Consider the following 15,864-nt stretch of genomic DNA (forward strand, 5'->3'; position numbering starts at 1 on the left):
ACAAAAAAAAAAAAGAGACACAAACACAAAATCTAACACAGCACACAGGGGTGAGAATGTAGAGGAAAAAATAAAAATTTACAACGAAGAGTGAACTTCCAAGAGGGGCCTGAGAATGAAGGGTACACAAACACAAAATCCAACACAGCACGCAGGGGTGAGGGATGCACAGGAAAATATAAAAATTTACAATGAAGAGCGAACTTCCAAGAGGGGCCAGAGTATGAAAGTATTAGTTCTAAAAGTGTCTTTGAAAGAGAAGAGTTTTGAGTTCAGCTTTGAAGATCCGGGAAGAGGAGGTGGCACGGAGCAACGGGGGTAGTGAGTTCCATATTCTCACTGCATTGCCTGAGAAGGATTGCGCCATCGACCTTTCCCTTTTGAAGACGGGGGCTCAAGCAGAAGCTTTTCCACATTACGAGAGGGTCGAGAGCCTCCGGACAATTTCAATGTATTTGCCAGGTAACGAGGGGAGGACGTGTGCAAGGCTTTGTGTGTGATGCAGGCAGTTTTGTAAATAGATCTTGCCTCAGTCGGAAGCCATCGAAGAAAGGACAGGATAGGAGTGATGTGGTCGCTTCGTTTAGACCCTGAAATGAAGCGAGCTGCTGAATGGAGGATGGATTTGGGAGGGGAGAGGTGGGATTTGGGTAGGCCCGTCAGAAGAGAATTGCAATAATCCAGTCTTGAGAGAACCAGCGATTGTACCAAGGTTTTTAAGTCTCTATTTAACCTCTCCTTGTTATCTCACAATATTTAGTTTTCTTCACACTATTCCCTCAACCATTTTTAGGTCTCGTCTGAGACAGCGCTTTAGCGCTGCTCTGGCGAGACTTATAGTAAGCGAGTTTTGGAAGTGCAAACAGTGCTTTTCAGGCCTCCAAATACAGTGCATGTGCGCTGGGCGCGCGCACCATTTGGCAGCCTGAAAAGCACTGCCTGATCACTTCCCGGCCCCTTTGATGTCCTCAGTGAGCCGCGCGGCCACTGAGGACATCAAAGTGCACACCATTTGCCACCCCCTTCTTGCTTGTTTACTTTGTCTCTGGTTCCCCTCAGGCATCCAGACTCTGCCTCTCTGCGGACTTCTCTGGGTGACCCCTGCTTGTGGACACCGCCTCCTCTGGGCACGGACCGCTCTGCTAATGTCGTTTGTCTTGTTTTCTCTTTTCTTTCAGACTGGCAAACAATTTATTGCTTTTCCGAACGCGCTCAGCAGCTGGTTTCTCCCCCGTCCCCCAATCACCCCCCTCCCGCTGTTAAATACTTACGGTCCTGTCCGAGTCTCTCATCGCCCCACCCCACCTCCATTCTCAACCATTTCCCTTGCCGCTTGCTCCTGAGCGCCGCTCGTTTTAGGACTTGTGTCCTGGCAATAAGTGCTTGTGTTCAGTGAGCATGATTGTGTACTCGGCTCTTTGTATGTGTGTGTATGCGCCTGGATGCACTTTGTCTGCGTGCCTATCAAGTGTATTCGGGCAGTGTTTTCGTGTATTGTGTATGTCTGTACTGTGCACAGTAATTTCACATTATGCGCCTCACGCAAAGAGTTACTCCTGTTGGCGCTTTATAAACTATCTCTCCCTCAAAGATACAAACTAGTCAAAAAGCAAACAAAAGTCTCCCTCTGCCTTCTCCCCCGTCCCCCAATCAACCCCCTCCCGCTGTTAAATACTTGCTATCCTGTCCCAGCCTCTCATCGCCCCACCCCTCCTCCATTCTCAACCATTTCCCTTACTGCTTGCTCCTGAACACCGCTCGTTTTAGGACTTGTGTCCTGGCAATAAGTGCTTGTTTTCAGTGAGCATGATTGTGTACGCATGATTGTGTACGTAGCTCTTATAATGTTGAGCCGAAGTCAGGCTCGAACCTACTTTCTCTGAACACCGCTCGTTTTAGGACTTGTTCTTTTTTTCTCCTTCTTACATTTACTTTCTTACGTCTCTCTCGTTCCCTTCTAATATTTGCACCCCCACTCCCTCCACTGTCAAAATTTCTTTCATTTTTTTCTTTACCGTTCTAGAGGCTCGTCTGGCCGTCCTCGAGAAAGTCCCGCTAGCCCATTTAAAGCACTGGTGCTTAGAGCTCGGGTTCGGTTGCTGCTTAGTATGTACCTGTGCTCTCTGGGAGAGATGCTCGAGTTGTAACTGGCCTGTAATGGAGGGAAGCTTACACCATTGCATTTGCTACCTGTGGTGCGTGTGTGCGCGTTTGGCAGAACTATTTCCGGTTCCTCTTGCTGCTGTCACCATTCCTGCACTGATTCTTTGTGTTAGGGAAGATTTCACTGCTGCCATCCATCTTGTCACAAGTCGTGTGTGTGTGAAGCTTGGTGTAAATATGACTACTGTATAGAAGCCAAACATTTGCCACTCTCAGTGCTTGTTTTAATGCATGATGTGAAGGAAAAAGTGAACCCTAATAAAATATGTTAACAGTTTACTTTTGGGTTGCGGTTAAACAAGCGGTTAAACAAGCATCCATCCATCTTGTCACAAGTCCCGCTAGCCCATTTAAAGCACTGGTTCACAGCTATTCCGCTTCAAGCCTTAAAGGCAGGACAGTGATGCGTTTCGGGTTTCACAGAGGACCGAGAACTGTTGCAGTTGTTTGTTCATTGCTGCTCTGAGGACATCTCTATAACGCCGGTGTGTCAGTCTGCAATCCTGTGGGCTTTGCAAAGATTCCCCGTCATCTAACATTTCAGACCTTCTTCTGAACTGTGACATCACTGCTGACGCCACAGTGCCACTCATTATTAGCAGGGGTTGAGGTATTGACTACATCTTAACTAAGCAGCGGGTTTCCGAAGAACGCCACTGTCACCTCAGCAACCAAGTGTTCTGTGCTAGTCATCTTTTTACACATTAATCACAGCTGAGGGCGAGAGTGACATTCTTATTTTAAGGGCGAGTCTGTGTCTTCTGACATCGCTCTGACTGGTACTTTTTGTCACGACACAAGATGCTTATTTCCTTTATTCTTTGATCTCATCAGGTACCGCCACTTATGCAAAGTGGAAACTGTGGCAGCTAGGTCTAGGTCCCACTCTCTGGGGTTAGCTGTTGGCATTGGGGTGCGATGGGGCCAACTCCCACTGTGTCACTCTTCATGGTATTGAAACAAGCTCATTTAGCACAAAGTTGCAGTTTCAGTGCCTAGACGCGCAAAAGCGGGCACGAAGTGCTTCAGTCTGATGCACGCCTCCATTCCTTCTTTCAATTCCTTGTCCAATGAGCTGGACCGCGCTCCGTCCCACAACATTAATTTTGATTTGTAGGGAGCTGTGCCAACAGAATCTTTGCACCGTGCTCTATTAACCCCCTAATGCAAGACAATATACCGGCGCGTTCCATAGTGCAGTGCAGCGCTGCGCAAAGGTAGCACCGCATTGCTGGAGGCCCCATTCATCGATGCACGAGAGCTAAGACATGATGTTTCCCAACAATTGCCTTCCTATAAATGGATGGAATGAAAGAAAAAAACACGCAAGTACATTGAATGCCAAGCTGATAGCAAACGGGAGTGGACTCCAGCCGTCCTCGGCTCAGCTAGCAGTGAAACAAGGTGCATGCAGCTGGCAGAAAGGGCGCGAGGAGTGGAGGCCCTGGTGCATGCGGCTGGCAGGCGGTGGCAAGGGGGTGTGGCTCTCCAACACTCGGTCGGGTGATAATGGGTCTCCTTGCCACCAGGTACGTCTGGATATTAGCTCCCAGCACACATAAATTTGCAGCAATCAGGAACAGTCTGCAGCTCTGGGATGAAAGAGCCCTTTCACATCACTCTTAAAAGCAAATAGTTACGCATGCATGCAAACACATACACTGCTGCCAGCCGCCTTACACGTTGCAATATACCCAGCAGGAGATAAATAGTAAGGTTTATATTATAAAATGTCTAATAAAACACATACAATTATTGCTTAGATACACTGGGTGCAAGTTTAAAAAACATACACTATATGGTCTACATTTTAATGAAAAATATACTTTACTAAGTGGTAGTAATGATATCTACAATCTTAGACGCAAATTTTGTTGGTTTGTATTTGTCCCTCAATAAACTTTTGCCTTGCACTTTGGCCATTCCAGAGCTCAACTGATAGCGTGCCTAACAATTTAGTACAAAGAATGTAAAGCTTCTTGGCTACTCTGTCTGTGCATTACTGTCTCTGTTTCTCTGTGTAAGCGTCTTTGTATGGCCATCTCTGTTTTAGTGTGTGTGTCTCTGTCTCTGCGTCTCTGTCTGTGTATTACTGTCTCTGTATGTGCTTCACTGTCTTTGTGTTACGTTTCCGTCTCAGTGTGTGCATCACTGTCTCTGTATGTGCATTACTGACTCTCTGTGTACATGACTGTCTTAGCATGTGGATCACTGTCTCTATGTTTGCATCTAGTTGTGTTTGTGTATCACTGTTTGTGTGAGCTTCTTTATCTTTGTCTTTTTTAACTGTCTTTGTGTGTGCCCTCTGTCTCTGTTTGTGCTTCCCTGTCGCACTGTGTGCCTTTCTGTCTCTAGGTGTGTTTGTTTGTCTCAGTGTGTGCGTCACTGTCTCTGTGTGTGCACCATTGTCTTTTTGTGTGCGCCTCTGTCTGTGCGTCTCTGACTCTGTGTAAGTGCCTCTATCTCTATGTGTACGTCACTGTCTTTTTGTGTGCATCAGTGTATGTGTGTGCGTTTCTGCCTCTGTGTGTACATCACTGTTTCTAGATGTAATTCCAGTCTTCATAATCTTTATTACTTTCCATCCTTTTTTTGTCGATGCCAACTCCTCAATACCCCATACCATTTCTCTTCTTGCACTACTGAACCCTTAACTTTCCTACCCCTTTTTTTGTGCTACCTACCTATAAACAACTAAACACTTAAAAGCATACACTAATAATAATCTCCTTCCCCAAAGAAACAAAAACGACACTTTTTAACATGTCGAACAATAAAAAGAAATTCTTACTTGCACATAACAACTCCTTTGTTTCACCATGCCAGTCTCACTTGACATGTGCCGACCTTTTTACCCCTACGCCCATTTACTCAAACTAATATAAACATTCTCTATTCTGCACAATAAATGCAAATAATATTTGGCAACAGATATCGACCAAAGCTTTACGACGATACAAAACATATTTCGGTACATTTTGCATGCAATTGCAACTACATAATTTTCATGCACAGTTGCATAACAACAAACGTGCATACCTGCATTAATATCTTACTTACATTACATGCTTCACAGTTTGCAATTTATAAACATTATCTTTGCATTTGGTAAAACTTATATTGCTAATGCCTCCAGCTAAACAAGTGTACAATATTCCAGTAGCAAACAGCAATAACGTTTTTGCGCCACTTACTATAATATCACTAACAAAATAATCATCCTCAGGAAATAGGTGTATTTTTATAGCATCCATCTACCTAGCTATACGCTGTTAATGGCATATTATTTAATACACAAAAAAAATACACTAAGTCCCACAGCAAGTATTAAAAACAAGCATTTGCAATGCAATGGGTCTCGCATTTACGCGAGTTTGAGCTATTGACATTGCAAATGACAATGCCTTTTATTTTTGTTTTTTTAACATAAATAAAAGGCATTGTCATTTACATTGCCAATTGCTTAAACTTGTGTAAATGCGAGACCTATTGCATTGCAAATGCTTGTTTTTTTAATTTATATTAACTCGCTCCAATAATTACAATACAAGTTTCGCAGGTTGACTTTGGACAATAAAGTAACGACTTCAATAGCTGAGGTGTCCGATACAATGGCGCCCTCTTCTGGAATATTCTACGAATTAGTTTATTGCTTGGTCCGAAAACTTTAGAGAAACGTCTTCGTGCTCTGGAAGTAGTTTTCACTGCCCCGGAAGAGTACTTTTGCCGTTTGAGATGGTAGTAATTCGCTTCCATTGTATGCGGGGCGCGCATTCCATGCAGGAGGATGCTGGCGGGCTGGCTGCTGCGGGCGCTGCGCCGTGTGCCACATGTGTCCGGCGCCGGTCACTGGAGGGGTTTGTCCTGTTTCCCGCTGGAGAACCGCGGCCTACTGCGGATTGAAGGATCAGATACAGAGTCATTTCTGCAGGGACTCCTCACGAATGACGTAGAACGCATGCGCACAGAGGATAGCCGTGCGATCTACTCTCATCTACTCAATGTACAGGGCAGAACGCTCTATGACGTCATACTTTATAGGTGAGTAACAATTTACGCCAGTTAGTGTAACATTATGTGCAGTTGCAGCGTAATGACTGTGTTTTGCACATATGATGAATTTGATATCATATTATGTAAGGAGGACTTCTAGGGCTTTAAGTGGGACGGGTCCTGCCGGTGCTCAGCACTGTTGGGCTCTTCATTTTTGCCCTCACCCTCGGGGTGAAAAAAAAATCTTAACTCTGCAGCAGTACCACCTTCCAATGCCTTTGATGTAACTTCAAAGAGACTCGTTCTTTCACTATCTCTTCGTTTCAGAACTGAATCATTTTCAATATTCTATACAACGAAGCCCTAGTTGTTGCTTATTTATCTTATGCAACTAACAACCATTGACAAAGCCAATAGTCTTAGCTTGTTGGAGGTGTAATGTTACTTGTTGTACTATATATCCTGATGTAATGACAGAAGCACCTAACTATCAGTCGAGCGGTTCACTATGAAAAGCATATATTTTTGCCTTACGTGTTTTTTAGCTTTGCCCGTGATTACATTGGCCACGACCCTTTGAGAGGCTCCTTCAGTGTTTTCATCTCACTTAGGGGGCATATTATCAAGACAGGCAATACAATTATCGCTGCTTTAGCGGCAGAAAACTGCCGCTAAAACAGCGATAATGAGCTTGATAATATGCTCTATGGAATTCCAATTGAAGCCCATGTTAGATGTGAAGGACATCTAACATGGGCTTCAATTGGAATTCCATAGAGCTAAAGCAGCGATAATTGTATCGCCTGTCTTGATAATATGCCCCCTAAACCCCTGTGGACTCGGATTGCGATATCATTCCTGAGTTGATGCAGGGTGTACTGTGAGGTCACGAGGGTCGGTCGGGGAGGTGACGCTCAGAAGTCTGGCGGGTGGTAGTAGTGCTTGTCGAAGATCATCCACCTTCGTCCTGTTTATGCGACCTACTGAAATTGCGATAGGGGCGTTTTATATCCCTCTTTTCACCAATTGTAGTTTGGCCCTGCAAATATTATTTAAAAAGTCCCCCCTCCCCGCTCCTTGTAACTGAAACTAAATGTTAACTCGACAGTATAGACAATAAATCAAGCAGTGTTTTTTTTATTTTTTATATATAATCTTTACTAAACGACTAACTTTGGGCTTCCGACGGTGTAGCACGCTACCCATGCACAAGCGCTTCGTGAGGGGTAGTAGTACGCAGTTGAAATTGTTAAAATGTTATAGTTTAATAAACATTCAACATTAACTGCTTTCCTAGGGTAGGGTAAGTGACACGGGGTTTAACAGGGTCACCCCTCCCATGAAAACCCCAGCCTGCAGCACAAAGATAAGCAGCTGTAAACTTACATAAGAACTGCGAACTTCTGTCTCCAATGATGTCACGTGAGTGAGAACACAGGGCAACTGTATGAATTTTACACCACTCCTTTGACTATATTTGTTGGACGGTTAGAGCTTACAATTTTAACATTATTTTCTTTTACAACCTAACAGTATTGTCATTTTGTGCCGTTATGTCTAATATTTGGTACTTTGTGGTGTAATTGTGTGTATGGTTATGGCATTCTTAGCTAACGGTGTGGTTTATGAAGACTTTTTTTTTTTTACACGTGGGAGGCTGATTTCCCGACCTGTTTTTTGTTTATATTTACGTTTTTACTATGCACTCTGTTTAAAACGGTGGCAAGGGATCAGAATTCCAGGGTGAGAACTGTATTTGTTTATAACCAGTTTTATTTATTTATTCAAAGTAGTTATGTCAAAGAACAGACATGTCCTGCCCAAAAATCACTTTACATTGCCCCCGATTTGGGAGAACATCAATACGCATTGTCCCTTCTACCACTGCAGTGGCAGTTAGTTAATTGGGCCAAAATTACTCCACTAGCATCCCCATATTTTAGCATATTTACGCGGACAGCATCTGGCTGAGTAAATTGACTTTTCCATCTGAGCACACCAGTCCATAGCAGTGTGCCACGCAGAGATCCCAGGTGGCAGATTAGCGTTCCAATGACAAGCAATGAGTCAATTAGGAAATTATAGTAGCAGTGCCCCCCAGTGTACATTCTCTAAGTGGTCCCCTTCCGGTCCACCACAATGCTCAAAAAGGCAACTCTAGGGGACAAGTCCACAGGCTTCTCAAGTACTCTGGCCAGCACCATCTCGACGGCCTTCCAGTAATGCATTATCGGTGCCTATGGCCAGACTATATGGTAGAAGTCCGCATCTGGTGCGGCGCATCGAGAGCACTCTGACATAGCCCTTGCTATGAGCCTTCCACGGCAGTCTGAGGGGGGCAGTCGCTTGTCTCTCCAATCAGCTTCATCCATTAGCCCTACCTAGGCTTCCCATTTCTGTTTGGGGGAGACAAATTTGTCTGGGGTCTAAAACACCAGGGATATATGTATATTTGTGAGACCCCCCCCTTGATTCCCCCACTCACCCATGAGTAGTTTAGCGTTGAGAGGATTGTATTCTTGAGGTGGGGGCTACAATTTCTTCCAGATGGCAGGAGAGTGCGTGCCTTAGCTGTAGGTGTCTATGCAATTGAGTGGTAGAGAGGGTGAAGTGGGATTGCAGTTCCCGAAAAGATTTCATGGAAGTTCCTTGCCATATATCTCCCAGGTAGGTCATTTCTATCTATCCCATTTACCAAATCCTTCTCACCTCGACACATAGCAGAGCCAGTGCTCCTTCTACCGTAGGGTATGCTGTGTTGTTTTCTTCTCCCATCTAGAACTCTGAGCGTTGCTCGCCATCTTAGGACTATCACTTTAGTGGGCTTGGGAAGGTGTTGGGCAAGAGAGCCTCTGTGGAGGACTTCGCCCAGACCCAAGAGGGACAGTTCTAGCCCGTATGCCAGGTTCGCCCTAGGACCCACTTAACCTGTCATTTATCACTATTGATAGTTGAGAAGCCCAGTAATAGAGCCATATCCCCACCGTAGGTCGATTAACTGCATTTATCTAGGACAATTTGGGGTGGGTGTCCGGCCCAGAGGAAGGAGTGAATCAAGGCAGTGAGTTTTCAGAACCAGGATGCATGGAGTGTCAGCAGAAAGTTTTGCAGGACATAGGGGAATGGGCAGGGCCATCATTTTGAACTATGCTACCCTGCCTAGGAGTGGGAGTTGTGCCCATTTGTGGAAGTCACACTTCATACGGGTTCAAAGGGGAAAAGATTAAAGCTCAAGGTCAGGCTTGGTTCCAATAGAACATGTATACCCAAGTACTGGAAACAACGTTGAATGAGGATGGAAGTGTGCCAAGCAACTGGATCTGAGTCGCCTTTGAGAGGGACCAGTAGAGATTTGGCCCAGTCGGCATGTAGGCCCAATGCTTCATTATTAAAAGATGGGATCCGCATCATGTGCGGTCCCATTTAATGGGGTTTTGTTAAGTATAGAAGGACATCTTCTGCATAAAGAGCCATCCGGCATTCTCTTCCATCGCCAACCCTGTAACTGTGTGTCCCATCTGATGAGCAGAGCCAAAGGCAAAGAGGAGGGGCAACAAGGGGCAGTCTTGCCTGGTTCCTCTGTGGACCGGGAGGGGGTCAGAGAGTGTCTCATTCATGTGTACTTGAGCTGTGGGGGAGAAGTGCAGGATCCCACATATCAACTGAATCATGTCCCAAAGCCCATGCATCCCAATATCCCATTGAGGAAGGACCAATCAGTGGAATCAAATGCTTTCTCAAAGTTGACAAGGAGAAGGGCACATGGTTCTTGGATGTTGTGAATGTGAAATAATGCCAGTTGCAGACATCTGATGCAGTGCTTCATATTGCATCCAGGTATAAAGCCACATTGATCCAGGTGAACCAGATCCGGGAACATCCGAAGGAGCTTGAGGCGAATGTTTTTGCAAAGATTTTGATTTCGGTGTTGATTAATGATCTAGGTGAGGACCAGTGCTCCGGGGCGCACTGGTTTATGGATTCCTACTATGGTTGCAATGTCTATCCCGCAGAGAATGTCCTGTTAGCTTCCACTTCTACATAGAGCTCAAGTAAGTGGGGCTAAGTATCTCCCGGAATCGCTAAAGTATTTGATGGGGTAGCCATTGAGGCAGGGTGTCTTTCCCACGTTCATTTTGGCAAGGGACTCTCCAGGTTTTTCTAGTGGTAGGGGCCAATCGAGGTCTGCCTTCTGGGGCTGTGAAATCGCTGTGTAGGGAATATATGCAAGGATGGACCTAGTATGTTTGTATTGGGGTCATGGACGAGAGGCGTACAGGGTTCGGAAGTAGTCTGCCGACATCACCACAATGACAGTAGCCATATGTTGCCACCGCAACCAAGGATCTCTGGAACTGCTCTAGAGGTCATGTCCTTAATGGCCAACTAGGAGAGCAGTTTGCTAGACTTGTCCCCAAACTCATAGACTCAGACCCCCACACCTTAAACTGTGTGGAAGGTATGATTCCAAGCACTGGAAGAGCCCTCCGTTAGGCTCTCAGTGTTCCCGGTACCAGCTTTCTAGTCCCGGACAGCACAAAATAGTTGCTGCTGACCAGAGACACATTTCTGCCCTCCTGCTGCTGAGCTAAGCTTGAGCAGGGGAAGGCAGAACAATAGGCATCCTGTCACAGGGAGGTGTGACCACCTCCAAGACAGAATTTAGTGTATAGGGGCTGAGTAGGTGCGCTTGCCAGTGCCTGAAAGTCTGCATGAGGGGCACACTTGGTGTACCTGTGCATATTCCAGTTCAAACCAGTCCTGGGAGCCGGTGGCTCCCTCTCTGGCGCAAAACTGGACGAAGGACATGGGAGTAACCTCCCCCCTGTCCAGACCCTCCCCTGGGAGGGTCCCCTGAATCTGTCCAACCCTTTTCCTAAGGTACTTCCAGGGTGTAGGTCCCTAGATTTGTTGTGGGACAAGATTCAGAACTGAAACCACTGCACTTCTATTGTCTGGGCACTCTGGACTTGGTTTGGGCCAGACTTAGTCTCCCTTCCAGTCTGCTGCTTCGTCTGTGCCTGTTTATCATACAGGAACCTTCCAAAGCCTGTGAAGCATGAAGGACAACCATCGTAATCTCCCTTGGAGTGAAGGAGTCACTCCCCTGCATTTGCATGCACTGCTAAGAAAACGCCCGGTCAGCAGATCCCGGGCTCCTCCAGACTCCATGGGCTCTGCAACACAGGTGGTGGTTTTCCTCTGCTCCCAAGGCCTGCTCTACCCTCTTACCAAGTTTGAGGCCAGTAGTCCTTGGGGGGGGGGGGGGTTGCAATAACCGAACCCCTGGGTACCGCGTCCCTTTGCAGTTGCAAAGGCTTGTTGACATCTTTTCAAGAAGATCTTCGGGCTCCAAGTAGCCCTAACCTTGAGCATCTCCAGTGATCAGAATCTTCGGTCATACCGCATCATGTGCATCGTGGCCTGCATCTTTTGGTGAGCTGCTTGAGGTCCTCTCGTGACTCCAGTGCCTCCGGCCTGTGGGTCCACTTGAGGGTCACCTTGGTTTTCATTGGACTCCCCTGATTGCTCGGGCAGGCACTAACTCCCCTGATTATGGTGAGTCTCCTGGACCTTGCTGGTCCCAACTGTGCACCTTCTTGACTTCCTGCGTGGGTTGCCTTTGCCAAGGCTTGTTGGTGCTTCTGCCGAACACCGACCCCTCAGCACCCAACATCCTTCGTGGGACAGCTTGTATCCGGGTCTTGGTCGTCCTCCGCGTCGCCTGGTCCTCGCAGCTGCAGAGTCGAGGTCACCGTCATCTTTCCTGAAGCACCCGACATTGCAGGGCATCCGTCTTCCAAAGCTCCTGGACACTCCAGAGTGACATAGACTCTGTCCCCTCTGCTTTCAGGTACTCCTCTTCAAGAATCCATGTTTGGATTCCTCCGTACATTTTCTCCTCTTCCAGCAGCGGCACGTTCCTGAAGTTCTCCATTGAGTTCAACTGCGGTTTCTGACGCCACTTCACACCTATGCACCCGGCTTTCCTGGGATCGGTAACTTGGGTACCATGGTATCTACGGGTGGGGTGGCTCTCTAACCTTCTATCTTCCACAGCGTTTCTTCAGGGTCCACTGGGAAGCGTCCCTAATCTTTAAAATTCCAACCGCGACTTGCACATAGACTTGTACGGAGCACGTGGCTGTGTTCACACACTGCACAGGCTCGCCTTGGGGTCCCTATCTACTTACCGTGTGTGGTTCTGTGGGTCCCCACAATTCTACGTCCTCTCGACATTGTCCTGACTCAAGTCGTGGTTTTTATACCACTTAATTAGTATATGGCTTGGCTCGAATTTATTTATTTATTTATTGATGGGTTTTTATAGCGCTGGAATCGACTCCAACTGGAGTATCTCTGCGCTTTTGGGCCGGTTTGTCCTTCATTCATTGCGGAAAGAGAGAGGGCTGAGACTAGATCTCATTTTTAAACAGCTTTCCTTTGCCAACCTATGTAAAAAAAAAAAGACATTCACAAATGCTGCTTAGATGTGCTGCATGCAACAATGTAGTTCAGCACATTAAATCCTGTCCTGTTCGATTTGTCAATGCTAGAAAAAAGTAACAAACAAGGATTGAATGTATGCACGAGAGCATATTGGTGATAAATAATTGATTGTGCTAAATAGTGTGACAATGATTTGCAATCTTCAGATGTAAAATAGTCCCTTGTGCATTCCAATGGAAGCACTTCCTGTAAGGTGGAATGATGCACCATATAGCCAATAGAGAGGTGTGGCTCACTAGTTAGAGGCGGCAGACCCGTAAGCAGAGAATCGGCCAGGGTTCAATTCCCGACGCGGCAGGGTCGTGGACCAGGGTCAAAACGGACTCGATAATTCTCGCCTCGGTACCTACTCTAACCAGGAACACACTCGGCAACTCTGGGCATTAAGCTTGCCTCATCTCTGCAACGGCCCCCCACAGACGCCGGGGATGCCTGGTTTCACCTTGGAGATACCCAGAAAGGGACCATCTCACAGGGATAGCCAGGACGGGTTCCCCAGCGGTCTACAGCGCCGGGACGCCCCGTTGCTGGGGTAGCTGTGCGCTTTACAAGTCTACAACATTAACATTAACAATAGCATGAGGTGAGAGAGTTATACTCCGCAGGACAGAGCCAAAACACACTATTTATAGTTTAAAGAATTGGTAACAGTAGGTGTTAACAGCAGGCTGTACTGTCAAGTCAGACCTAATAAGACAAGACTTGAATGGTATCTTATGCTCCAAGTGGCAAGTTGGAAAAAAACAGAAAGGGTTCCATTCATAAGCACTTGTTGGCCGTATTTAGTGTCAAAAGTATCAATATTACAGACACAGTGTCTTCACTCCTGTCTTCTACTATTGATCCTAGTTGTGTGGGAATGTATGGTACTGCACCACGGATCTCCATGCCTGCTGTTATCAACAAATCTATAAAGTGACCAGAGAATCTCTCAGTCAAATATAGCAACATTTAATTACAGTCAGGAAATTAACTTGTAGGATTGAGAAACAAAGGGAGATATTAAAGTTTTGACACAACAAAGGAAACTAGCGCTTAAGGAGACTTGATTTCACCCATTAATGTCTTTGTGTCATTAGCTGTGCCATTCATAGTATAGTCGCAGAACATCCCTGTAGCATCCAAATAACGAGGGCACATCGTTCTAGAATTTACAAGCAGGTACTGACACAGGTAACAATTTAAAGAGCATATTCAAACACCCCCCCACACCTATGGTGGTCGCCAAAGTTATTGCTAGATTTTGTTTGAGAACTCTTAGGTGGATTGGTGTTCTGAGACAGGGTTCTGGCCTTATCTTGCATTTTCTGCCACCATATGCAAACTTTACATCATTTATGTGTGATCCAAGCGGGGGGGCGCAGTCGCTAAGGTGGCCAAAGACCTCCGCCCTTGTATCCCCAGCAGTGGTTCGTATTCTGATTGGGTTCACTCCATCATTAGACATCTTTCGCTTAGCCGCTTCGGCTCCATGGAGGATAGTTGCCATATCCTGCGGAGTGACCAATGCCTTAACTCGGGCATCTAACAGGAACCACGGTTTTGTGGATAACTCAGTGGTGGCTCCTCCACTAAGGCTGAGGAGCGTTGCCCCACTGTTCAAAAGGATCACTGCCTACTCCTAAAAAACGAAACTTAAAAGTTTTATTTTCTGTTTTTTAAACGCATCCCATTTTCCTTTAAGGAAAAAAGGCTGCTTTGAATTTTTTTTTAAAAAAATGGCTTCGTTCAAAAGCAATGACAGACATTGTGGTCTGCTGACCCCAGCAGGGCACCATTCCTACTGAGTTGCAAATTGTACCCTACCTCATTAATATTCATGATGTAGCTTGATTTGCGACCTACTAGGTATCGCTATTTGGGAATTAAAAAAAAGATACCGTAGGAATATCTTTTTCCCAATTATGATTCGGAGATAATCATAAAAGGAAATTGGTATTCCTCATGTTTGTACATTTGGCCCACAGGTTTTAAACACTGTTTGCTGAATAATGTTACTAATATCATAAGCAGATTTATAAATGGAAAGGTAGAAAATGGGCACAGAAAATCTTGAACGCACTACTACACATTAACTTTGCCTATTTATACTGCATTCTCTGTCACTCAATTACAAGTAGATATAGGATGCAACTGACATGGGTTGTATCCTGATTCGCCGCCAATTTAGGGTGGGTTACAGATCACTTTTTGGTTCCTTATGATTGTGAAGCTACATTATAGGTCCCAAGTCACACGCATTAGAAGATTCATTTTGCTTCAGCATGGCCTTCAACATTAATGTATTGTTTTTGCCCTGTCAGCCATTTCATTTCATAATTATTGATAATAGTAGTAAACAGACATAATTTTAACAGAGTTTATTCACCCTTTGGCTATACTAAAAACATTTTCCAAGATGGATGCCAGTTTTATACATGGATAAGCTCACATTCACTTCAGCTGGTGGCCCACTCTTATTTCATTGACTACCTTTTCATTTGCATACGTTCAATCTTTTGGTCAGTGCATGGCAAGCTCCACAGTCACAAGTGCTAATGACCAGCATGAACCGTATGGGAATGGGCCAGGTGCAGAAAGGTTAATTTAGTAACAGCTTGATTACTTTGAGGGTGAATGCATGCATCCAGTGTGTTTGCGCATGTGTACAGTTTGTGTATCACAAAAGAGGCCATTGATTTTGCCTCTATAACAGGCAATGCATGTCATCCTGTGATCTCCTCCGCCATGAGTACAGGATCCATCACTGACGTGATAGGACCCACTTCTAGCAAAATGGTCATGAGTCTTGTAATGGTTGTAATTTCTGGTATATTGTGGGTTGTCTGTGGGATAAATGTGCCTATGTTTTATTTAATACTGGTGCCAATTCTTTGCGCTCCGTTGATATCAATGGCAGGATCGTATCCACTATAATGGTGGCCCATGCTTAAAGAGCAGATGAAGGACGGAATGCTAAACAAATCAAACTTTCACCCCCAGTCACAGATCTGGGTTAAATCCATCCAAAGCCCAGGCATTATAGTAATCACTCTTAGCATAATGTGAGCATCCGTAAATTGATAGTACCTGTGTGCGCAACACCCATTAGGCTAAAAAGCCTTCAGATCCCGCCACTCTCCTCCTCACCCAAAAACGTTGTCTGCCATAGCCTGGGCATTGGCCGGTTCAGAAGCCAGGCACACAGAATTCTCAGTG

General features: G+C 45.6%; 1 protein-coding gene across 1 annotated transcript in view; it reads left to right on the plus strand.

The window, feature by feature from the left end:
• Positions 1–5,860: 5,860 nt before the first annotated feature.
• Positions 5,861–15,864, plus strand: part of IBA57 (iron-sulfur cluster assembly factor IBA57) — a 48,766-nt gene continuing 38,762 nt past the window's right edge. The window contains exon 1 of the mRNA XM_085628808.1: positions 5,861–6,204. Coding sequence (XP_085484934.1) covers positions 5,951–6,204 — 254 coding nt within the window. The 5' untranslated portion in view covers positions 5,861–5,950. The remainder of the gene's footprint in view (positions 6,205–15,864) is intronic.

The sequence above is a fragment of the Triturus cristatus genome, chromosome 10 (assembly GCF_964204655.1).
Source record: "Triturus cristatus chromosome 10, aTriCri1.1, whole genome shotgun sequence".
Classification (NCBI taxonomy): Eukaryota; Metazoa; Chordata; class Amphibia; order Caudata; family Salamandridae; genus Triturus; species Triturus cristatus.